Source organism: Castor canadensis, chromosome 6 (assembly GCF_047511655.1).
Source record: "Castor canadensis chromosome 6, mCasCan1.hap1v2, whole genome shotgun sequence".
NCBI classification, from domain to species: Eukaryota; Metazoa; Chordata; class Mammalia; order Rodentia; family Castoridae; genus Castor; species Castor canadensis.
The window spans coordinates 104,840,633-104,860,703 of record NC_133391.1 but is presented as its reverse complement, the minus strand read 5'-3'; the positions used below and the strand labels follow the sequence as shown (position 1 = coordinate 104,860,703).

The following is a 20,071-nucleotide window of genomic DNA, read 5'->3' as shown; positions in this document are numbered from 1 at the left end:
GAGGGGTTATTCTGCATTCATGGATGGGAAGAGTCAAGATGTCAGTCCTTGTCAATTTGATCTACATATTCAGTACAATCCCAATCAATCGTAGGAAGTTATTGTGAATATCAAAACACTGATTACAAAATTTATAAGGAGAGAGGGGCTGGGGGATGTAGCTCAATGGTAGAAAACTTGCCTAGCATGTGCAAGGCCCTGGGTTTGATCCCCAGAATTGCAAGAAAACAAAGCAAAACAAACAAAAAAAAAACCACCTTTAGTACATACCTATAATCCCAGCTACTCAGGAGGCAGAAATTGGGAGAATCATGGTATGAGGCCAGCCTGGTCAAAAATGAAATAAATTAGCAAGACCCCATCTCAAAACTTACTCCCAACTACCTGGGGAGGCATAGGTAGGAAGATCAAGAGGCTGGCCACCATGCATGTGGTGGGGGGTGGGGGGGAGGGAATGTGAGACCATATCTAAAAAATAACTAAAGCAAAAAGGGGTGGAGAAAAAAATTAAAGAAAGAAAACCAAAACTTCTTGTCTAAAAAAGCTTATAAGGAGAAACAAGAACTTTTGTAAATACTCCAATGTACCCCCACCCACCACAACAATAATTAAAAAAAAAAAGTAGCAAAAGACCCAGAATAGGTAACACAATATTGCAGGAAAACAAAACTGGAGGGCAGACATTAATTGACGTCAAGACTTACTATAAAGCTACAATAATCAAAATGGTGTAATACTGGCAAAAGGATGGATACAAATATCAGTAAAACAGAAGAGAGGCCAGAAAGAGACCCCATATATACAGAAAAATGATCCTTGACAAAGGAGCAAAGGTAAAACAATGGAGAAGGAATTGTCTTTTCAACAAATTGTACTGGAACAACTGGATATTCACATGTAAAAAAAAAAAAAAATCTAGATACAGAACTTACATTCTCTCAAATACTGACCCTGACAGGTCACAGACTTAAATGTAAAACAAAAAACTGCAAAAGTCCTAGAAAGTAACATAGGAGAAAACCTTAATGACATTGGGTATGGCATTGACTTTTTAGATAAGAGCAAAGGCAAGCTCCATATTAAAAAAAAATTGATAAACTGGACTGATCACAATGACAAACACATGCTCCATGAAAGATAATATCAAAAAAATGAGAGGACTGGTGGCATGGCTCAATCAGTAAGACTTCCTGTCTACCAAGTGTGAGGCCCTGAGTTCAAACTCCAATGTTGCCAAAAGAAAATGAGGGCTGGTGGAGTAGCTCAAGAGGTAGAGAGCCTGCTAGCAAGCATGAGACCCTGAGTTCAAACTTTATTAACACCAAAAAAAGAAAATGAGAAGACAACACACCAGCTATGAGAGAACATTTGCAAACAGCACAGATAGACTGTTTTCCAAAATATATCAACATCACTTAGAGTTCAACAGTAAGAAAACCTGATTAAAAAATAGGCCAAAGACCTTAACAGGTACCTCACCATAGATACACAGGTGGCAAATAACTGTATGATGAGCTCTTCCACATCTAATGTAAGAAAATACAAACTAAAACAATGAGATACTACTACATGCTTACCAGAATGGCCCAAATCTTGAAAACAGACCAAATCAAATGCTGGCAACAATGTGGAATAGAAACTCTCACTCATTGCTAATGAAAAGGTAAAACAGTATACCCCACTTTGGAAGAGTATCTGGTGATTTCCTATAAAACCAAACATATTCTTAACACGATTCACTCCTTGATATTTACTCAAATAACTGAGAAAAAGAACTTTTGTTACTCATGTTTATTTATAGGAGCTTTACTGATAACTGCTAAAAACTGGAAGCAATCAACATCTTTCAGTAGGTGAATGGATAAACTGTAGTACATCTGGAAATGCAATGTTATTCAGTTCCTTTAAAATGAGTGTTTGATGTCCCCAATGCAGAGAAGCTAATACAGTAACCTTAAAGCGACAGAGGTCAATATGGGAAGGTGATCAGGAACTAGGTGATCAGATAGAGATGAATCAATTCGGGCTGTAATACACTTGTGCATGGAAGCAATGCTAGGAATCTCTCGGTATAGCTATCCTTATCTCAACTAGCTAAAACACTTTGTCTTTCTTATTACTGCTTATGTCTTCTCTTCAACAAAATTGGAGAAAAGGGCAGAACAGGTTCTGTCTGGAAACGAGGGGGTTGGGGGGAGAGAAAAAAGGCAGGGGTCAGGAGGGAGAAATGGACCAAACAATGTATACACATATGAATAAATAAATTTTTTTAAAAATGACCAAACAATGTATACACATATGAATAAATGAATAAATTTTTTTAAAAATGAGCTATAGGGTTGGGTATGTAGCTCAGTGGTAGAGGGCAAGGGAGGAGAGGAGAAAATCAGAGAAGAGAGAGGAAGAAGAGAAGCAGAGCCAGGCATGGTGGCCTACACCTGTAATTCTAACTAGTCAGGAGGCAGAAATCAGGAGAACTCCAGTTCAAGGCTAGTCTGGGTGAAAAGTCCGCAAGACCCCATCTCAGCCAACAAAAGCTGGGTATGGTGGCACGCACCTATCATCCCAACTTTGCAGGAAATATAAATAGAAGGATCACAGTCCAGGCTGGCCTGGGCATAAAAGTGAGACCCTATTTGAAAAATACCTATGGCGGGAGAGGGGATAAAGGAGAATGATGGAGGGGGTGATTTCAACTATGATATATTATAAGAACTTTTATAAATGTCACAAGGTACCCCCAGAACAACAATAATAAAAATAAATGGGAACATAAAAAGAAAAATACTAAGGCAAAAAGGGCTTGAAGTAGGTCTCAAGTAGTAGAGTGTCTGCCTAAAAACCACAAGGCCCTAAGTTCAACCCCCAGTGCCACAAAAATAAACAGGTAAGTAAATAAATGAAATAAAAGAAGAGAGCTATCAAACCATGAAATGTCATGGAGAAGCACTAAATGTATATTATTAAGTGAAAGAAGATAATCTGAAAAGGCTACACTACTGTGTAATTCCATTCATATGACATTGTAGAAAAGGCCAACCATTGAGAAAGGAAAAAAAATCAGTGAGTTGCCAGAGGTTAGGAAAAGTAAAGGATGGACAGGTAAGAGCACAGAAGACCTTTTTTGAAACAAGGAGACTTGTTCAATATTATAATAGTGGATAATGTAATTATAATTTGTCCAAACCCACAGAATGTACATTAAGAATGAACCCTAGGCAGATGCTGGTGACTCACACTTACCTATTCAGGAGGTAGAGATTGGGAAGACTGCAATTTGAAGCCTGCCCAAGCAAACAGGTTGAAGAGACCCTATCTTGAAAATACCCAACACAGAAAGGGTTGGTGGAGGGGCTAAGTGATAGAGCACCTGCTTAGTGAGCATTAAGGCCCTGAGTTCAAACCCTAGTATGGCAAAAAAAAAAGAACCCTGAGTCAATGATGAAGGTTCATCAATTTTAAGAAATGTACCACTCCGAACCAGGTGTGGTAATACACACTTGTAATCACAACATTCTGGAAGCTGAGGCAGATCAGGAGTTTGAGGCCAGCCTGGACTACATAAGTGAGATTCTCAAAAAATCAAAATCAATCAATAATTTTTAAAAAAGAAATGTGCCATTCTGGTGAGAAATGTTGATAATAGAGGAGAAGATGCATGTCTAGGGACAGAGATTACATTGGCAGTCTATGCATCTTTCTATTACTTTTGCTGTGAGCCAAAAACTACTCTTAAAAAAATAAAGCCTTTAAAGAGAATTTTTAAATATGTGGTACAAAAATGAAATCTAAAAATTCATATCATCTACCATAGTTTTTTAAAAAAAATTTCTATAATCATTCTATTCACTAATTTAAAAAGTGAAATGCCCTACCACAATCAGTCTATATCTTTACTCTGCTTTAACTTTGTTGCATTTACTAAGACTAACATAGTGTCTATTTAATCTTGTGATTATCATTAGCCTCTCTTAAAAAAATATAAGCTCCACAAGGGCAGGGATTGTCTCTCTTTTATAAAGTTATATCCCTGTTGCTAAGAACAGTACCTGGCATATTAATAGCGAATAAATAACAAATGAGTGATTAAACAAAACTACCTTTGACAAGTAGAATTTTTTAAATGTTTGTGTAGTGAGACAGAAGACACATTCATTTCAATCAAAACCAAGAAAATACTCACTTAAGCCTTTTGAAATATTATTTATTTCTGAAACTCAAGAATGAGTGGTAGTATGATTTGAATATGGTTTTGAATCCTCCAAAATGCATGTTGGAATTTAAGCCCCATGGGTGAGGTATGAAGAGGGCAGAAACTTAATGTGACTATGATGTTTAGATGTAAGACCTTTGGGAGGTGATCAGAATTAGGTAAGGTCGTCAGGGTAGAGCTCCCATGATTGAGTACTGGTAACTTTATACAAAGAAAAAAACTAAAAGATACACATACACACCAGTAACACTTCAGGACTATGCCAGCAAGAAGGCCATCATCAACCTTAGGCCAGAACTGTTAGCTAAAATAAGCCTCTTTTCTTTATAACATACCCAGTCTAAAGGATTGTGTTGATACCAACAGAAAATAGAGTAAAATGGGTAGTACAAAAAAGAGTAGAAAGGTAGTTTACACATGTTCATTTTTCATCAACAAAATCATGTCACAACAGCAAAAAAAAAAAGTTCTCTCTTAGAAATGAACATTTCAGAATATCTTCTGATTTTGTAACATCAACTTTAATTCACTTTAAGTTTTTGTTCTAGAGTGAGTAAAAGAACTACTTTTTAAAAAAGTAGATTAAATATGCATGTATAAACCAGTCTTAAGAACTAATCTTGAGCTGGGTGTGGTGGCACACAGCCATAATCACAGCACTCAAAAGACCAAGGCAAGGTGGTGGAAAGTTCAAAGCCAGCCTAGGCTACAAAGCCCTGTTTAAAAAAAAAAAAAAAATCAAGAATCAACCAAGAGAAAAAATAAATCTCAAATATTGAGTCAACTAAGCCTCTTTAGGAAAAGAGCAATTGAAGGAGAAAAGTCAGAGGAAAAAGAAGTTAGAAAGCTAAGAAAGCCAAATCTATCACTATATGTTAAAATGCTAAAATCTGCTTAGAATCCACCCTTCAAACTGCATGTCTTACTATTACTCAGCTGCAAAAGGACCTCCAAAATCTCATCAGTTTCACATGCCTACATTTTGCTCTAAAAATAGATGATTAGGAAAACCTGGTTTCAGACTTGATTATAGAACTCATTAAAAATAAAATAGTGGGGGCAAGTGTAGTGGTACATGACTGTAATCTCAGCTACTTGGGAGGTGGGGGGTAGGAGGATGAGGGCCAAGGCTAGCCCAGACCAAAATCAAAAGAACATGTCTCAAAAACTAAAGTAAAAAAAAGTCTGTCTGTGGCTGAAGTGGTAGAACACCTACTTAGCAAGAGCAGTCTTGAGTTAACCACAGAGATGTGTAGATACCTAATTTGAAAAAAGTTAAGACACAGACTCTTAATCATAAAATCTAGAAGGTGATTTAATCCCCTCTTTAGGAGGAATTTGGAAATCTTAGCAAGGCTGAATGATTTCGCCAAAATCATATAAATAATAATGGGCAGAATTTGGGTCTCCTGGTGTTCTTTTCATTATATGATTAGGTTCAATGAACATAAAAAGTTTATTCAACCAAGCTGAATTCTACAAAAATCCAGCCAATGTTCACTATATTTAATAGTTACCACCAACCCCCCCCTTTGTTTTTGAAGGATTCCAAGTATTGACTGCATTACATATACAACATTAGCTGGGAAAGATTAAAACTCAGTCGAGCAATTAACTCAGAAATATACCCAATGCCAGAAAGGGAGACAATCACATACCTAGCCTCTGGTAGTTCTTATGCGACATTATGAATATCCACGTAAGTTTAAAACCTAACTACCTCTTTTGAGCTAGTAGAAGGGTTCTAATTGTAATATTTCAGAATACAGTTAGAAATCAGCTTCTCTGTGACTATGATGAATTTAAGGATTTTAATTACAATCTATCTTCAACCTTTTAGATCAAAAAGTCAAAAACTGACCTTAAATTTAAGCAATTGAGATCTGCATTTGAGCCCAGACTGTCACCTCAAACATCATCTAGTTCTAGACTCCAGATTCTCCCTTCTGTAAAATGTGAAAGGGTACAGGGGTGTGTTAGGCTTTGGTTCCTTCCAGTTCTATGGTTCCTCTCTAGTTTGACTATATAAAAGGAAAAAACCAAAACAAAACTCCTAAGGAATACAAACCATATTACTCACTGAGGTCTAAAATCTATAAAATATATAAATACAGTTCTCAGAGATACAGGCTATCTGGAATAGTGAACCAGGAACTATTATTTTGAAGGTTTTTTTACACTCAGGTAAGTTTCTGAATCATTCAAAAGTCAATTATTGCACAGAACAGCTGAAGGTTGGCAATATTTGGTAAACTGAAGCTAAAATTCAAGACCCTTTAAATGAGGGTTTGAAATCTTTCATCCAGTTAAGTAACAGACAATGTTGAATTTTACCAAAGCCCTGTGATCTTGGAAATAGCAAAGATTAAAAAAAAAAAAAATCACCCTACCCTTCTGTGTTCCAGAAAATCTCAAATAATCACCTTTTCCTCCATAGAACTTAGGTGAGAAAAACAGTCCTCCACCCATTTACCGATGACAAGGCCAGATCTAGACCATTCAAATTCCCATTCTTTGTTTCGTAAATAACTTGCTGACCTGCTGGTCCCCACTGATCAATTGGGATCAAATTCTTATTAACCAAATTTTGATTAAGATTTCCTTCTACAAGCCCCTGAACTTTCTTCTACCTTCAACCTGAAACGGCATAGGAACCCTCCTTGAAACAGCTCCTCCTCAGAATAGGATGTCCTCAAAATAAAACACTCTGTGGTTACTGTCCATGCTACCACTCTCGCTTCACTTTCCCCTATCAGTTTCTTTCTAGCCTTATTTACCCCTTCAAGTAAAAGACAAACCCTTTTTGCCTAACCTTTGAGATGCTTGCAGATCCTGTGATAAAATCTGTTTTTGTTAAATCTGGCTTTTTAAAATTTTGCCATCCTTTCCAACTCTGAAGTGGCTGAGTTTGAAAGGTAAGCTGATTTTGTTGCTTAAGTAACAGATGTTGATATTCTCCAAAAAGGGAATCCATCGTGTTCAATGGATATTTCTAAGACCTTACATTCTTGGCCACGGCCTGCGGCTGAAAAGGTAGATGAAGAAGGTGATGAGGCGGGCAAGGTCAACTCTGGGTCTACCTGGCGCCACAGGACATAAAGTAAAGGGGCCACCAACAGGCAGGAGACCTACTCGATGTACAACCAAACAGACCGGTCCCCGCCCGCCGCCCCGGACCGACGCTGCTTCCTCAGGAACTCTGGGGCAGGTGATGGGTCTTGCCGAGCGCCTCAGCCGGTTCCATTCTGGGCAGGGCACTCGACCGGCTCCTTTGACAGGACTGACCTTCCTGCCCTTGCCTGCCTACAGTTGTCATTCCTGTCTTCACAGAAGAACTCACCATGCCGCCAAGGACAGATCGTCGACCAGACACCCTAGAGTCGCCCGGACAGCCCCGGATCTCCCCTCCCGCTGTGCAGCAGAGGGAAGCTCTAGAAACCGCCAAGAAGAAGGTCTTCCGGCTTTGCCGGAAGTTCTGTCCGCGCGGGACAGGAAGTCCCGCCCCCTCCTGAGCGCCGGCGACCCCACGCCACGCAATTGAAGCTACGCAGGACGTCCTCCAAAGCAACTTCCGTGGGTGTTAGGTTAGGGGCTGGGGGCGGTACTGACCTTGAGAGCGCGCGGGGGAGGCGCAGGCGCGGCTCAGGTAGGTGGGCGGGCGTAAGGCCCCAGCTGTGCCTGCGGGGATTCCGAGGAAGGTTGAGTAAGGTTTCGGCGCGTAATCTTTGAAGCTTGTTTTACCTGCGGTGGGAGTCGACCCCAGACCCATCGGTTGTGGTGAGGCTGAAGACCACAGTGAAACAATGCAGTAATTGTCTCAGCCACAGCCCTTTCCCTTTTTACCCTTCCGTTTTCCTGTCTCGGTCATTGCTCGGAGTCACGGCGTCTCGGTAGACCTCTCCCTCAGGGGTTTTTGTTCCCGCCTTAGGGGGTCCTCCGGCTCTACCTTTCCTCCAGTCCGTGAAATCTGACCGTGAGAAGTTTCTTCGCCATTGTCAGACACCAGCTGAAGCCAGGACATCTACCAAGAACTGAGCAATCAGGAGGAAAATTCGACCTGTTTGATAAATTCCAATATGAACGGTTTCGTTTTGGCTTTTTTAAAAAAAGTTATAAAATGGAGAGAAGTGAAATTCCCATACACCTCTTAATTTTCTGGCACCCCCCCTCACCCCGCCCTGCAGTTCTGTGCCAGCCAACTCGTTTTGCCTTTTGTGTTACAACGAGACATAGCTCTGGAGGCAGGCTTGAAATGGGTATATGGAGCACTTTCAAACCAGAAACTTATCTCACAATTTGGTGATCCGTAAGTTAAGACTGTCTTCACTTCCTGAGATCTTTTCACCATAGTGTCAAATTTTGTCATGAAGTTGAAACTGGGGAGGAGAGCTAAGAAGCTTCAGAAGTTAAGAAGGTTGAGCAGGCTAAGTGGCTATAAATGTTTCACCTTCTTATCAGAGTACCTGAAGGGAATGGTGTCCAAGCTATAACTGGCCCAAAGACCATCCAAAAGAAGCATGGGTGGGGGAAAGCAGCTGCCTTCTATTAGAAAAGGATACAGAGGCTGGGTGTATGAGTTATATTGTTTTTTACCATAAATTGGAGGTGGGGCAATAAATAGTGTGACAATTAGAGAAGATACACCAATCAAATATTGATAAACAAGTGGGGTGGGGCTGAGGAATAGTTTGTGAAACAGATCCTGCTGAAGACCAATCCAGAACTTCCCTGAAGGTTCTGCTTGTTACACAGTGACAAGGTTGTAAATAGACAAGCCCTAGGATAACTGCAGATGGTTAAGGAAGTAGAGAGGGATTGGAGTTGTCTGCTGGTATGTCTTTGGAAAAGGACAGTAGCTATCAGCCTGTCAGTGCAACACATCTGTGAAGTCTTACTCTTTCCTTTCTCACACTAGTTCTTATATCTGTCTTAAACCTGGCAACCTCCTGGAGGTTAACATAGCTTCTTCTATTTGGCAATAAGACTGGAAGTATCAGGATAGAATCCTTTCCTTCCAGAATAAAACCAAGCAACGGTTATATGCTTCTCATTTTTTAAGACTATAGGGTTCTGTATTATGTACACACATTGACAAATAATAGTTGGCTAATATCCTTTCATGTTCATGAAAATTCTGTTATGCAACTATTATTTTTAATGATTAATATGTGTATATGTTTAAGGCAGTGTCACCAAGTCTCTTCTCCTATAGAATAACAATATTTTCTATTGATTTCCTATCTTCAAGTAGAGGAATTTGCCTGTTTCCATTCCTTAAAATTGATAGGGGTCTTTGACAAAGTTTCAAAGAAAGGGGAGGATTATGAAAGGGGAAGAAAGATGTGACCCCAAAGATTAAAAGAAATCAATAGTTTGGGTAAGAGAGTTTTAAGCACAACCTTTTTGTTCATTTGCTTTGTATTTTTGTTTATGGCAATATTGGGCTTTGAACTCAGGGCCTCACACTTGCAAAGCAGATCCTCTCTACTACTTGAGCCACACACCTAACTCTTGAACACAAAGTTTGAGTAAAGTCTTGATTCCTTACTATTAGGACTTTGTTAAAAGTTGAAATGTCCTGTGTAAGAGTTGTTCTCAAATATGTACAAGTACCAACAGAAAGTCACCTCCTCTGTCAATACACAACTGACTTGGAACTCTTCCAACCATTAAAACCTATCTCTTTTTCAAAGTTCAGTTCCCTATCTTTTGTAAAAGGTTATTCTGATAGTTTCTCCTCTGAAAAATTTCCACTGCTTTGTCCTTAATAAGTATAATTTTATGTTCTATGTGATAGGTTTTTCTCTGTAATTTATATTGTTTTCCTATTAGGCTATAGCTACCTTGAGAGATGGAATTTTATAGTTTTTGTCACCCTCCCCTTAAGAAATACTATTGAAATGATTATTGTGCACAAAAATCACTTTGTTTTAATACCCCTTAAAATTATTTACTTGTAACAATATTTAGCATGATGAAAGTAAGAACAATCTTATGTTCCAATAGCAATAAGGGATTACTCATATTCTGTCATTTGGTTAGCAGAATATTATCTAGCTGTTTTAACAAGCCATTAAACTAGTCTTCTAATGGAAAATATTTATTTTCCAAATTAAAAGAGCATTTTATGAATTTCATGCTTATTTCTCCCCCAAATTCATACTGTAGCCCTACATACATTCAACTGTAGCCCTAACGAATGGTGAGGTATTAGTGGTAGAACTTTTTGGAGGTGATTGGGTCATGATGGGATTAATGTCTTTGTGAGAAGACACAGGAGAGAGCCTGCTTCTCAGTGCTCTACCATGTAAGGACATAACAAACACAGTCTTCTACAGACCAACAAGAGGGCCCTCTCCAAGACCCATGGTGCTGCCACACTGATCTCAACTTCCCAGCCTGCAGAATTATGAGAGAATATTTTTGTTGTTTAAGACATCCACCTTCTAGCAGTTTTGCTATAGCAGCCAAAAAATCATGATGTGAAATTATGCCCCATATGACTATTTTGACAGGAAAAAAATCCTAATCACAAAGAGTAAAAAGTAACCAAAATATATAAATTACCACTCCTCCATTAGCAGTCAAAATCTTTCTATAATAGGGGACTGTTTAAAAATTATTTAAGGAAAGAATAGAAGACAGTTTGTATTTGTTTTTTCTTAATTATGCTTTTTAATACCACCTCACTTTTCTAGTTGAGGGAAGAATTCAGACGTATATTGCAACCTGTCAATAATTCAGTAGCCTTCCTCTGAATCTTTATTTCCATGTTCCTTACCACAGTTGTTTCTAGGACTATAACACAATCTGATTAATTGTTGGAATAATTCCTAAAACTTTTACACAAGTTCTACTATGCACATTTTCAATTACCACTAACATACATAATAGGATCTGAATGCCATTTGATACCTTTTGATATCAGAAAAGTCTTCTTAAACAACCACCATCACCAAGAACAATAAACAAAACCATATGAAAGTTCCTATCTGTTTAAAACCTAAACTAGCTTTATTCAATCATTAAGTATTACCAGCTGTGTACCAGTTAATAGGGAACTGTGTTAATTAAGCAGACATAGTCCTTACTATATGTTATGGACCATAAATGAATAAACAAGGAAAGTACAAGGCAATGGTAAGTACTAGTCTGGAAATTAAAATAGGTGACTATTTTAGATTATGTGATTAAGGAAAGATAATAAAAAGGTGAAATTAAAGTTTGTATTTTAATGACAAGAGAACCCAACTTTGCAAAAACCAGAAGAACCATTGCTTACAGAGGGACAGCAGGGTAAAACCTGAAGGCATAATATAGTTTAGATCTCCGTGTTCATTTTCTCTCTTGCCTTCTCAATGACTTTTTTAAAGTATTCTATTTCTTCTACTCCATAGACTTGTCACTTGCACACCTTTAGAATTCTAGTGTTTACCTCAGATATTTCAACATGAAATCTTAGCTTATCAACTTCTAAGATATATGGTATTGCATCTCTTCCTAGGTAACACATTCCTTGAAACACATCAACTTCATTTACTAACCCACCCCATGTTAGACAAAATGTCTTTCCTAAATTTTCAAGTCATTACTTTTTATGTAATTAATATGCATTTATATTCACCCATTTGCTTTTACTTTTTCTATTGACTCCTTGAAGTTGAGCTTCTAGCTGGGATTATGTTTCTTTTCCCTATAAGACATGCTTCAGTATTTGCTTTTATGAATGTTTGCTTCTGACAAATTCAGTTTTTGTATTCAAAGAACATTTTTACTGAATTAGAAGTTATTTTATTATTTTGGTTTTTTGGTGGGACTGGGAGTTGAACTCAGGGTTTCTGAATTGCAAAGCAGACGCTCCATTGCTTGAGCCATACCTCCAGTCCTATTGTATCATTTTGAAGATAAATACCATTGCTTCTGGCTTCCATTATTTTTTTCTTGAGAAATAATAGTTTTATTTTTGCCCCTTTAAAGTTAATTTCTTTTTTCCTCTGACCACTTTTAAAATATTTGTCTTAGGTTTAATATGTCTACATGTTTCTGCTGGTGGTAGTTTTTATTTTGTTTTTATATTTCAAGTTTGTAATGCTTCTTGAGTCTAAGTCTGATGTCCTTAAAATGTTTGAAAAAGTTCTCAGAGTTTATCTCATTAGATACTGATTTTTCCTTTGCTCACTCTTCTCTTTTTCTGATATTTCACTTACATGTGTGTTTGGCTGTTTCATTTTGTTCTCTATGGTTTGTATGTATTTGTCTTTTTAGTTTTCATTTTAGGTAATTCTTTTTTACTTTTCTTTCAGTTCATAGTTATCTTTTAATACTGTGATCTGTTAAAAATATCTGTTGAAATATTTGTTTCGATTTTATCTTTTTAGTTGGTACCTGTTCAAGTATAACACGTTATTATCTGTTTGGTTCCATTTTATTGTTTCCAGTTATCTACCCAGTATCTCAATCTGATCTTTTATTTTCTTAAACATATTAATCTTAGTTATTTTTAAAACTACCTAATTGTAGAGTCTGCTGTTACTTGAAGCTACTCTTGTATCTTGTCATATGATCCTTCATGTTTTTATTTATTTTCATGTTGCTTTTAATATTTATCTTACTACTTTTATTTGTAAAGTTTATTTTTGTTATGTGTGTTACTTTTTGTCGTACTGGTTTTGAACTCAGGGCCTCACACTTGCTAAACAGGCACTTTATCACTTGGGCTATGCCCCCAGCAATTTTTTAAATTAAATTTGAAAACTGTTTTGTTTTAATTGTATTTGAAGAAATTGTAGAAAGGATTTATTGCTTTCTACACAAGTTCATCTTTATCTGGTGAGCTACTGTAATGAGTAGGTCTACTTCCAGTTTACACTTTCTCTCAAGGACTAGATCTCTGAGTAGACCTGTGATGTCTGGAATATGCTTCAAAATAACAAGAGATGGGGGAAGTGGGTGATAGTATAAATGAAACAAAATTCATTATGAGTTGATAATTGTTGAAGCTGAATAATAAGTAATTGGGGCTTTTTATTATTTTCTGCATACTTTTACATGTGTTTTGCTAGTAGAACAGTAACAAAAGGATTAGTATTCAGATTGTGTAAAGAACTACTGTGATTCAATGAAAAAGAAGAGCCAGGCATGATGGTGCACACCTGCACTCCCAGCATTCAGGAAGACTGAGGCAGGAGGATCACAAGTTCAAGACCAGCCTGGGCTATGTAGTGAGACCCTGTCTTACCAAAAATAAAAAAGGAGGAAGAGAAAGAAGAAGAAGAAAAAGAATAGAAGAAATAGAAGGAGGGTGGAAGAAGAAGAGATAGATAGATAGACAGATAGATAGATGATAGATAGTGCTGTCCACCCCATCCCCACTTCAAACAGCTATAAGGAAATACTATTTCATACCCACAAGATAAGCAAAGATCTTAAACTCTGACAGTCTCTAGAATACTTACACACTGCTGATAGGAGTATGAGTTAATATAATCAACTTGGAAAACAATTTGGCATTTCTAATAAATTTGAAGATATGCATCAACTATGGACCAGGAAAAAAAGTGTACCAGGAGACTTGAGCAAGACAGTTCATAACAGTATTATTTATAATAGTAAAGGTTGGAAACAACCCACTGTCTTTTAAGTAGAATAGTTACATACATTGTATATACTCATGGAGTAGAGTAAAGCATTAGCAAAAATAAATTACAAGTCCATGGGCATGGATGAATCTCATTAACAAGATAATGAGTAGAATATTCAGAAAAGAATAATACAGTAGGATATCATTCAAATTAAATAACCATTAATAGTAACATTACATAAGGGTATAAACATAAGAACTAAACCCATAAACTAAAAAAATGGTAACCACACAGTTCAAGATAGTGATTTTCTCTAGCTCCAGAGGAAAGGAGATAGAAAAAGGAAGTAGTATACAAAGAATCTATGGTGATTATACAGGTTAGTTTGACTGGACAGTCCTGGTTGCTTGTCACAGATTACTCCCTAGTGTGACTAATACCAGTCTGGCTCTCAGAATTTTCATAGTTTGGATAATAAATTATATGTTTATTCTCTTTAAAGTTACATTTTCTCTCAAGCTAGATAGACATTGTATAACTCACCATTCTGTGTATCATACAGATATTTCATAAATGGTCATTTAAAATAATATTTAATAATTTTATATTTTTAGCCAATAACAATACAGTTTGAAAAAATCTATAAGTAGGATCCAAATGAAACCCTTAATCATCAAAATAGACACAAAAATGAGTAACATACCCTGTGCCTGGCATTGTGTTATGCTATTTACAGATAATACAATCATCCTCATAGGAAGACTTTTAAGTAGGTATTATACTCCCAAAGAGTATACATAACTTGGCCAAAGTCAAACCATATGTGGCAGAGCAGAATTTGAATTCAAGAACTGTAATGCCAGGCATTATATGCTGTTAACAATGCCAGAATCTGTAATAGACATTCTTAAACCCTTTATGTGCCATGAATCTCATTGGCAGTCTGTTAAAGCATATACAACCCTTTTCAGGATACTGCTTTTAAATGTATAAAGTATAATGCATAGACTGTAAGTCAATTCCATTATAATACAGGAGTCAAAATATTAAAGTATATGACCCATGTTTTTTATAAATGCATTAAATGAAATTAATGAAGGAGTAATGTGAATCAACTATATCTTGAGATACTTATAACTATAATAATGTGATAGAAAATACTTATATTTTTATAGGTGAAAAATTCACCAGTACTTCTAATAACACTGGTTTATTGCCTATGTTCACAATTGAAAGAAATGCTAAATTTTACATAGAAGTTACAAAAATGGGACTGAGTATGCTTCAGTGGTAGAATTTGTGTGTCCTGGGTTCAGTCCCCAGCACAGAAAAAAAAAGTTAGCAAAAATTAAGGTATATTTTTCCCAACTAAATTCATGGGCTACTGCTTTGTGATCTTAATTTATTGACTTTCTGACAAATTTTACTTCATAGAGATCATATTCCCTACCCCTATCTTCCACTTTCTGGCTTGAGATTATACTAAAAATGTAATATACAAATAAGTTTATTAGAAATAAAAAATATTTCTGCATGTGATGCATTTGTGTGGGGAATGAGAAAAGGGGATGTATTAACCAGGAAGCTTGTATGTGCCCTAGTATGTTTTATACAAGAGATTTAAAACGTGCTGCAAATACGTACTTGCACATGCTGTTCTTCATAAAATAATTCATTGTTGATACCGTAGTACCGTACATAGCATACTGTTTTCCAATACCTGTGGCAATGAAGCAATCAGAAAAAAATTCAAATGACCCAAAATCAAAACGTGAAAAGTTTTTTACTTGCCTTTCTCATGATTTAAAATACCAGCAGAACAAATGAGGAACCTAATTCTAACCAACAAGAAGGAATTGCTTGGCTAATTGAAAGTCGCAGAAACAGTGGGAGAAAATAACACACCAAAGATAATTGTAAGAAAGTAACCTGGGCCCTAAAGGATACAGTTAAGAAATCTGAAGTCCCCAACTGAGATGAGACTGGTAAAAAATGCTAAGAGAGGACAAATAATGGACCTTTTAAAATTCTGCTCAGGGCCAGGAGATGATCAGGGGAAAAAAGCACAGTTGCAGTTTTTATTATAAAGTTAAGAGGGGTGAGGATAGGTAAGACACCTAAAAAACTAGCTAGCATTTGTTGCCCTTAATGCAGAGAAACTAAAGCAGATACCTTAAAGCAACTGAGGCCAATAGGAAAAGGGGACCAGGAACTAGAGAAAACGTTAGATCAAAAAGAATTAACCTAGAAGGTAACACCCACGCACAGGAAATCAATGTGAGTCAATGCCCTGTATAGCTATCCTTATCTCAACCAGCAAAAACCCTTGTTCCTTCCTATTATTGCTTATACTCTCTCTACAACAAAATTAGAGATAAGGACAAAATAGTTTCTGCTGGGTATTGAGGGGGGGAGCGGGAGGGGGTGGAGTGGGTGGTAAGGGAGGGGGTGGGGGCAGGGGGGAGAAATGAACCAAGCCTTGTATGCACATATGAATAATAAAAGAAAAATGAAAAAAAATAAAATAAACTTATACCCATTGTTAAATCAAATAAAATTTAAAATGTAAAAAAAAAAAAAAAAAAAAAGCTAGCAGAGAAAGCAGAGCTCTCTAACTACTGTTTTGCTTCATTTTTTACAAGCAAAACTTGAATAAGTTGATACAGTAAAACAAAAACGTATTTGGGGGTCAGACAAATTTAGGTTTAATTCTTTTATTTTAACACTTTAAAATTTATGGGCGGCCATTGGTTTTTAACTGAGCTTCACCACAGGGCACCAACAGGTCAGACCAAAATGAAGTCATTCATGCTGAAGTTCCATATCACCAAACTGAAACTAAGCTTATCTGACTTTCCACTAAAAAAAAAAAAAATCAAGAGAGATAAAACAGCGAATCACCACACAGGCTAGTTTGGGGCCACGTGATAAGGAAGTCCCCTCTGCTTTAACCCTGCTAGGAAGGTAACTTCAGTGACCAACTCAATTCTTGTTCCTTTCCTTTCCTTTCTTTCCTTCCCCTTCCCTTCCCCCTTCCCTTTCCTTCTTTTCAGAAAACAAATATTTAATCTTTCCCCACACTAGACTTTGCTTTTCTCCGCATGTTTGACAAGCGTTCATCACCAGACTGGTGCTTGCAGTGCAGGGTAGGGGATCATCGCAGGGAAGACACCGAAAGCCAAGCTCATCTGAAATCCAACACTTCCTAAACCTATCTTGTGATATATTCCAAATTATTCTTTGATATAATCTTTTTTCTTTTTTGGTGCTGGGTATCACACCTAGGGCCTCACACATGCTATGCAAGCGCTCTACCACCAAGCTACACCCCCATCCCATCATAGTCATTCTTTTTCAGGGGAGAGAATTATTGACAGACATGCAGCCAAGGAAAAAGTCTTTCTCACCATCACTGCAACAGCCCAACGCCCAGTCAATCGCCCAGCCACTTCCAGAAACAGGCATCAAGCGGGTCAATCTACACCCAAGACTTCCCTTTTTTCCCTATACACTGGGCCACCAAATCCTCTGAATTCCCTGAACCTCAAAATTACAAAGTTCACAGCCAATGGCAGGAGTCAACCTGAAAGATAAAAGCAAGAGAACACCCCTTCTGCCAGTGCTAAGTTTCCTCTTTTCAATAATAATTCTAATAATAATTTAAAGAATCCTGGTTCTCTGTCATAGGGAAAAGAATCACCCCTCCCTTTCCTAGTTGCTGTCCCTGCCTCCCTTGCTGGGGGCGGCCCACAGAAGGCACCACCTATACCCACCAGGGAAGACAGGATGAGCACAGCTACCCACAGAGGTCTGGCGGATTCTCTGAGAACTTGTACCCAACCTCTAGTTCTCACCTGGAGTCCAAGTGTCATCTGCTCTACAGCCCAGTGCCCCTATGGGCTGCTTGCAAGAGCTGCCCCGTGGGTGCCCAGGTGGCAGGGAGGGGCTCTTTCACAATCAGTGATTCAGTCTCAGCATGTCCATGGCTGTAGCCAAAGGCCTTCCAGTCCTGCCTAGTCCACTCCACCCAAAATTTAAAAAATCAAAGCTCCTGTTTCTCTTGTGTGATTCCTGTCGCCAGAAGGAGGTTGTAAGCCATGAACTTCACACTCAGGCCGTTGCTTCTCTGCCATGCACACGCCCAAGAGCTTGCCTCTTTGACCTTTTTCTGCCCACCTGTTTAACTCATCTCATTGGATCATCTTTTATGGAATGAAATGCTACTCAATTCTAGAATCACTAATAAAAGCCAATTCGATATTTAAAATATTTAAACTCATTAAGATTTTGTCTTTTAGCAACACTTACTGATTACACTGGTTACATTACTCCCTCTCTTTCTCAACTGTCCTGCCAGTTGTATAAAAGTTTAGCACACACTTGATAAATGGAGGTAATTGTCTTCCTCATAGGATTTTTCTGAGTAATGAAAGTAATACATTTAAAGCATTGAATTAGGCTCAGTAAGTAACTCAGTTAATAGTAATTTACTGAGATTACTCAAGAGTAGCAAAAATATTGACAGAAAACAATACTATTCCCAAATAAGGGAAGAAATTCTGAGAATACCTAATACTTGAAACTATACTTCTGCTATGAATGGATTACATTACAGGTTTTGGAGAGGAAAGTACAAATGAGATCTGAGAACAGTGATACCCATATTTAAGGAATTAGGGGAAACAGAATAGGTCCTAGAATACTAGGCCCTGAGTTCAAACCCCAGTACTGCTCCCCCCCAAAAAAAAATAATAATAAAGAAGCGACATCAAGTGATTGACCTATACCCTCTAGGTTTCTGTAAGTAGTCTATGATTTTCCCACATAACAGAATTGCCTAACAAAGCATTTCTCAAAACTATCCCTATTGTTAAGTGATACATTTGTATCTGCTTTCTGACTAAGGGACTTCCTTTCCCATTGGTGTCTTGCTCATTTGCCCCAGAGAAAGGGAACTTCCAAAAAAGAAATATGAACAGGGATAGATTAAATTTACTGAAGAAATGCTTCAGAGGGGAACACAGTCTTAAAAGCTAAGGTGAAGAAAAAAGTTTTTTGAATTTCTTCAAAATTTAAGAAGCAAATCTTTGAAATGAAAAGAAAAACATGTATCTTTTAAACAAGATGTAGTGACTCAATTGTGCTCCCCCTTCAAAAAAATGAGTCCACATTCTAACACCGAAACCCATGAACATTACCATATTTGGAAAAAGAAAGGCCTTACTTAGCAGATATAATTAAGGATCCTGAGATAAGGAGATCATCCTGGATGATCTGGTGGGTTGTAAATCCAATGGCATGTATTTTTATATGACAAACAGAAGAAAAGGTAGAGAAGAAGAAAAAACAATATGACTACAGAGGCAAAGATTGGGTTAATGTGGCTATATGTCAAGGAATATTGATGTCTGCCAGAAGCTGGAGGAGGCTAAGCCACAACTCTCCTCTAGATCCTCAAGAAGTACAGGCCTGCTGGTGTCATAATTTTGGGCTTCTGACCTCAGAACTATAAGATCATAAATTTCTCTTATGTTAAGCCACCACTTGTGGTAGTTATGGTACACTGACAAAGTTAATGCAGGGAGAGTAAAGAAAATCTAGTAATATCTCTAGTAGATTAGGGTTCTCAGAGAAACTAAATAAGTAAATACATATATAGAGAGAGCTTTTTTGTTTTGATTATATATATATATATATATATATATATATATATATTTAAAGTAAGCTAAAATGTTAGGCCTCACAAGTTAATCATACTTGATTTGCAAACATAACCAAAATGAAATGTGAGCTAATTCTTATAAATTCATATATTAAAAAAAAAAACTAAAACTCAAAACAATCACAAGCAGCCAATAAACTTATATAACTAGGGACTTTCCAATTGGATAAACCAAGTAAGCAACTATGTAACTGTAACCAGTTAAGTATGCGCTTTGCTTTACTTCTTTGTCCTATAAAAACCTCCCCCATGTGTTCCCTCAGTGGAGCTCCCAAACTACTGGTTGGAACTACACAACTCATCAATCTCTATTTACCCAAATAATCTTTAATAGTTTATTGTGCCTCAATTTATTTTTTAACACAGGTAGATAGGCCCAAGATCTGCTGCTAGGAAGCTGGAGAACTAGTAAAGGCAGTGAGATAATTCAGCTTGAGTTTGAAGGCCTGAGAACCAGCACAGACAATGATGTGATTCACAGTCCAAGGAGTGAGAATGGGGTCTAGAGGTGCGAGTATAAGAACTAAAGTCTTAAGTCCTGAAAACCAGTAGCTC

At 37.3% G+C, this 20,071-nt stretch overlaps 1 protein-coding gene and 1 long non-coding RNA gene across 8 annotated transcripts in view; one reads left to right on the top strand and one right to left on the bottom strand.

Moving 5' to 3' along the window:
• The window catches only part of Tmem161b (transmembrane protein 161B), a 64,637-nt gene extending 56,701 nt beyond the window's left edge, over positions 1-7,936 (bottom strand). For 4 of the 7 annotated variants that reach the window (XM_074077125.1, XM_074077127.1, XM_074077126.1 and 1 more), the window contains exon 1: positions 7,554-7,712. Coding sequence is in view for 2 of the 7 variants with exons in the window: in XM_074077126.1 (XP_073933227.1) it covers positions 7,554-7,556 (3 nt within the window). In the remaining 5 variants the exon portion in view is untranslated. Of the gene's footprint in view, positions 1-6,074; positions 6,160-7,553; positions 7,715-7,822 lie in introns of those variants that run through there. The other 3 variants (XM_074077123.1, XM_074077122.1, XM_074077124.1) reach the window with 3 other exon arrangements.
• Positions 7,858-8,234, top strand: LOC141424176 (uncharacterized). Its single transcript, XR_012449123.1, has 2 exons — positions 7,858-7,990; positions 8,142-8,234. It is a non-coding gene; the product is annotated as an uncharacterized lncRNA (long non-coding RNA).
• The last annotated feature ends 11,837 nt before the right edge of the window (positions 8,235-20,071 follow it).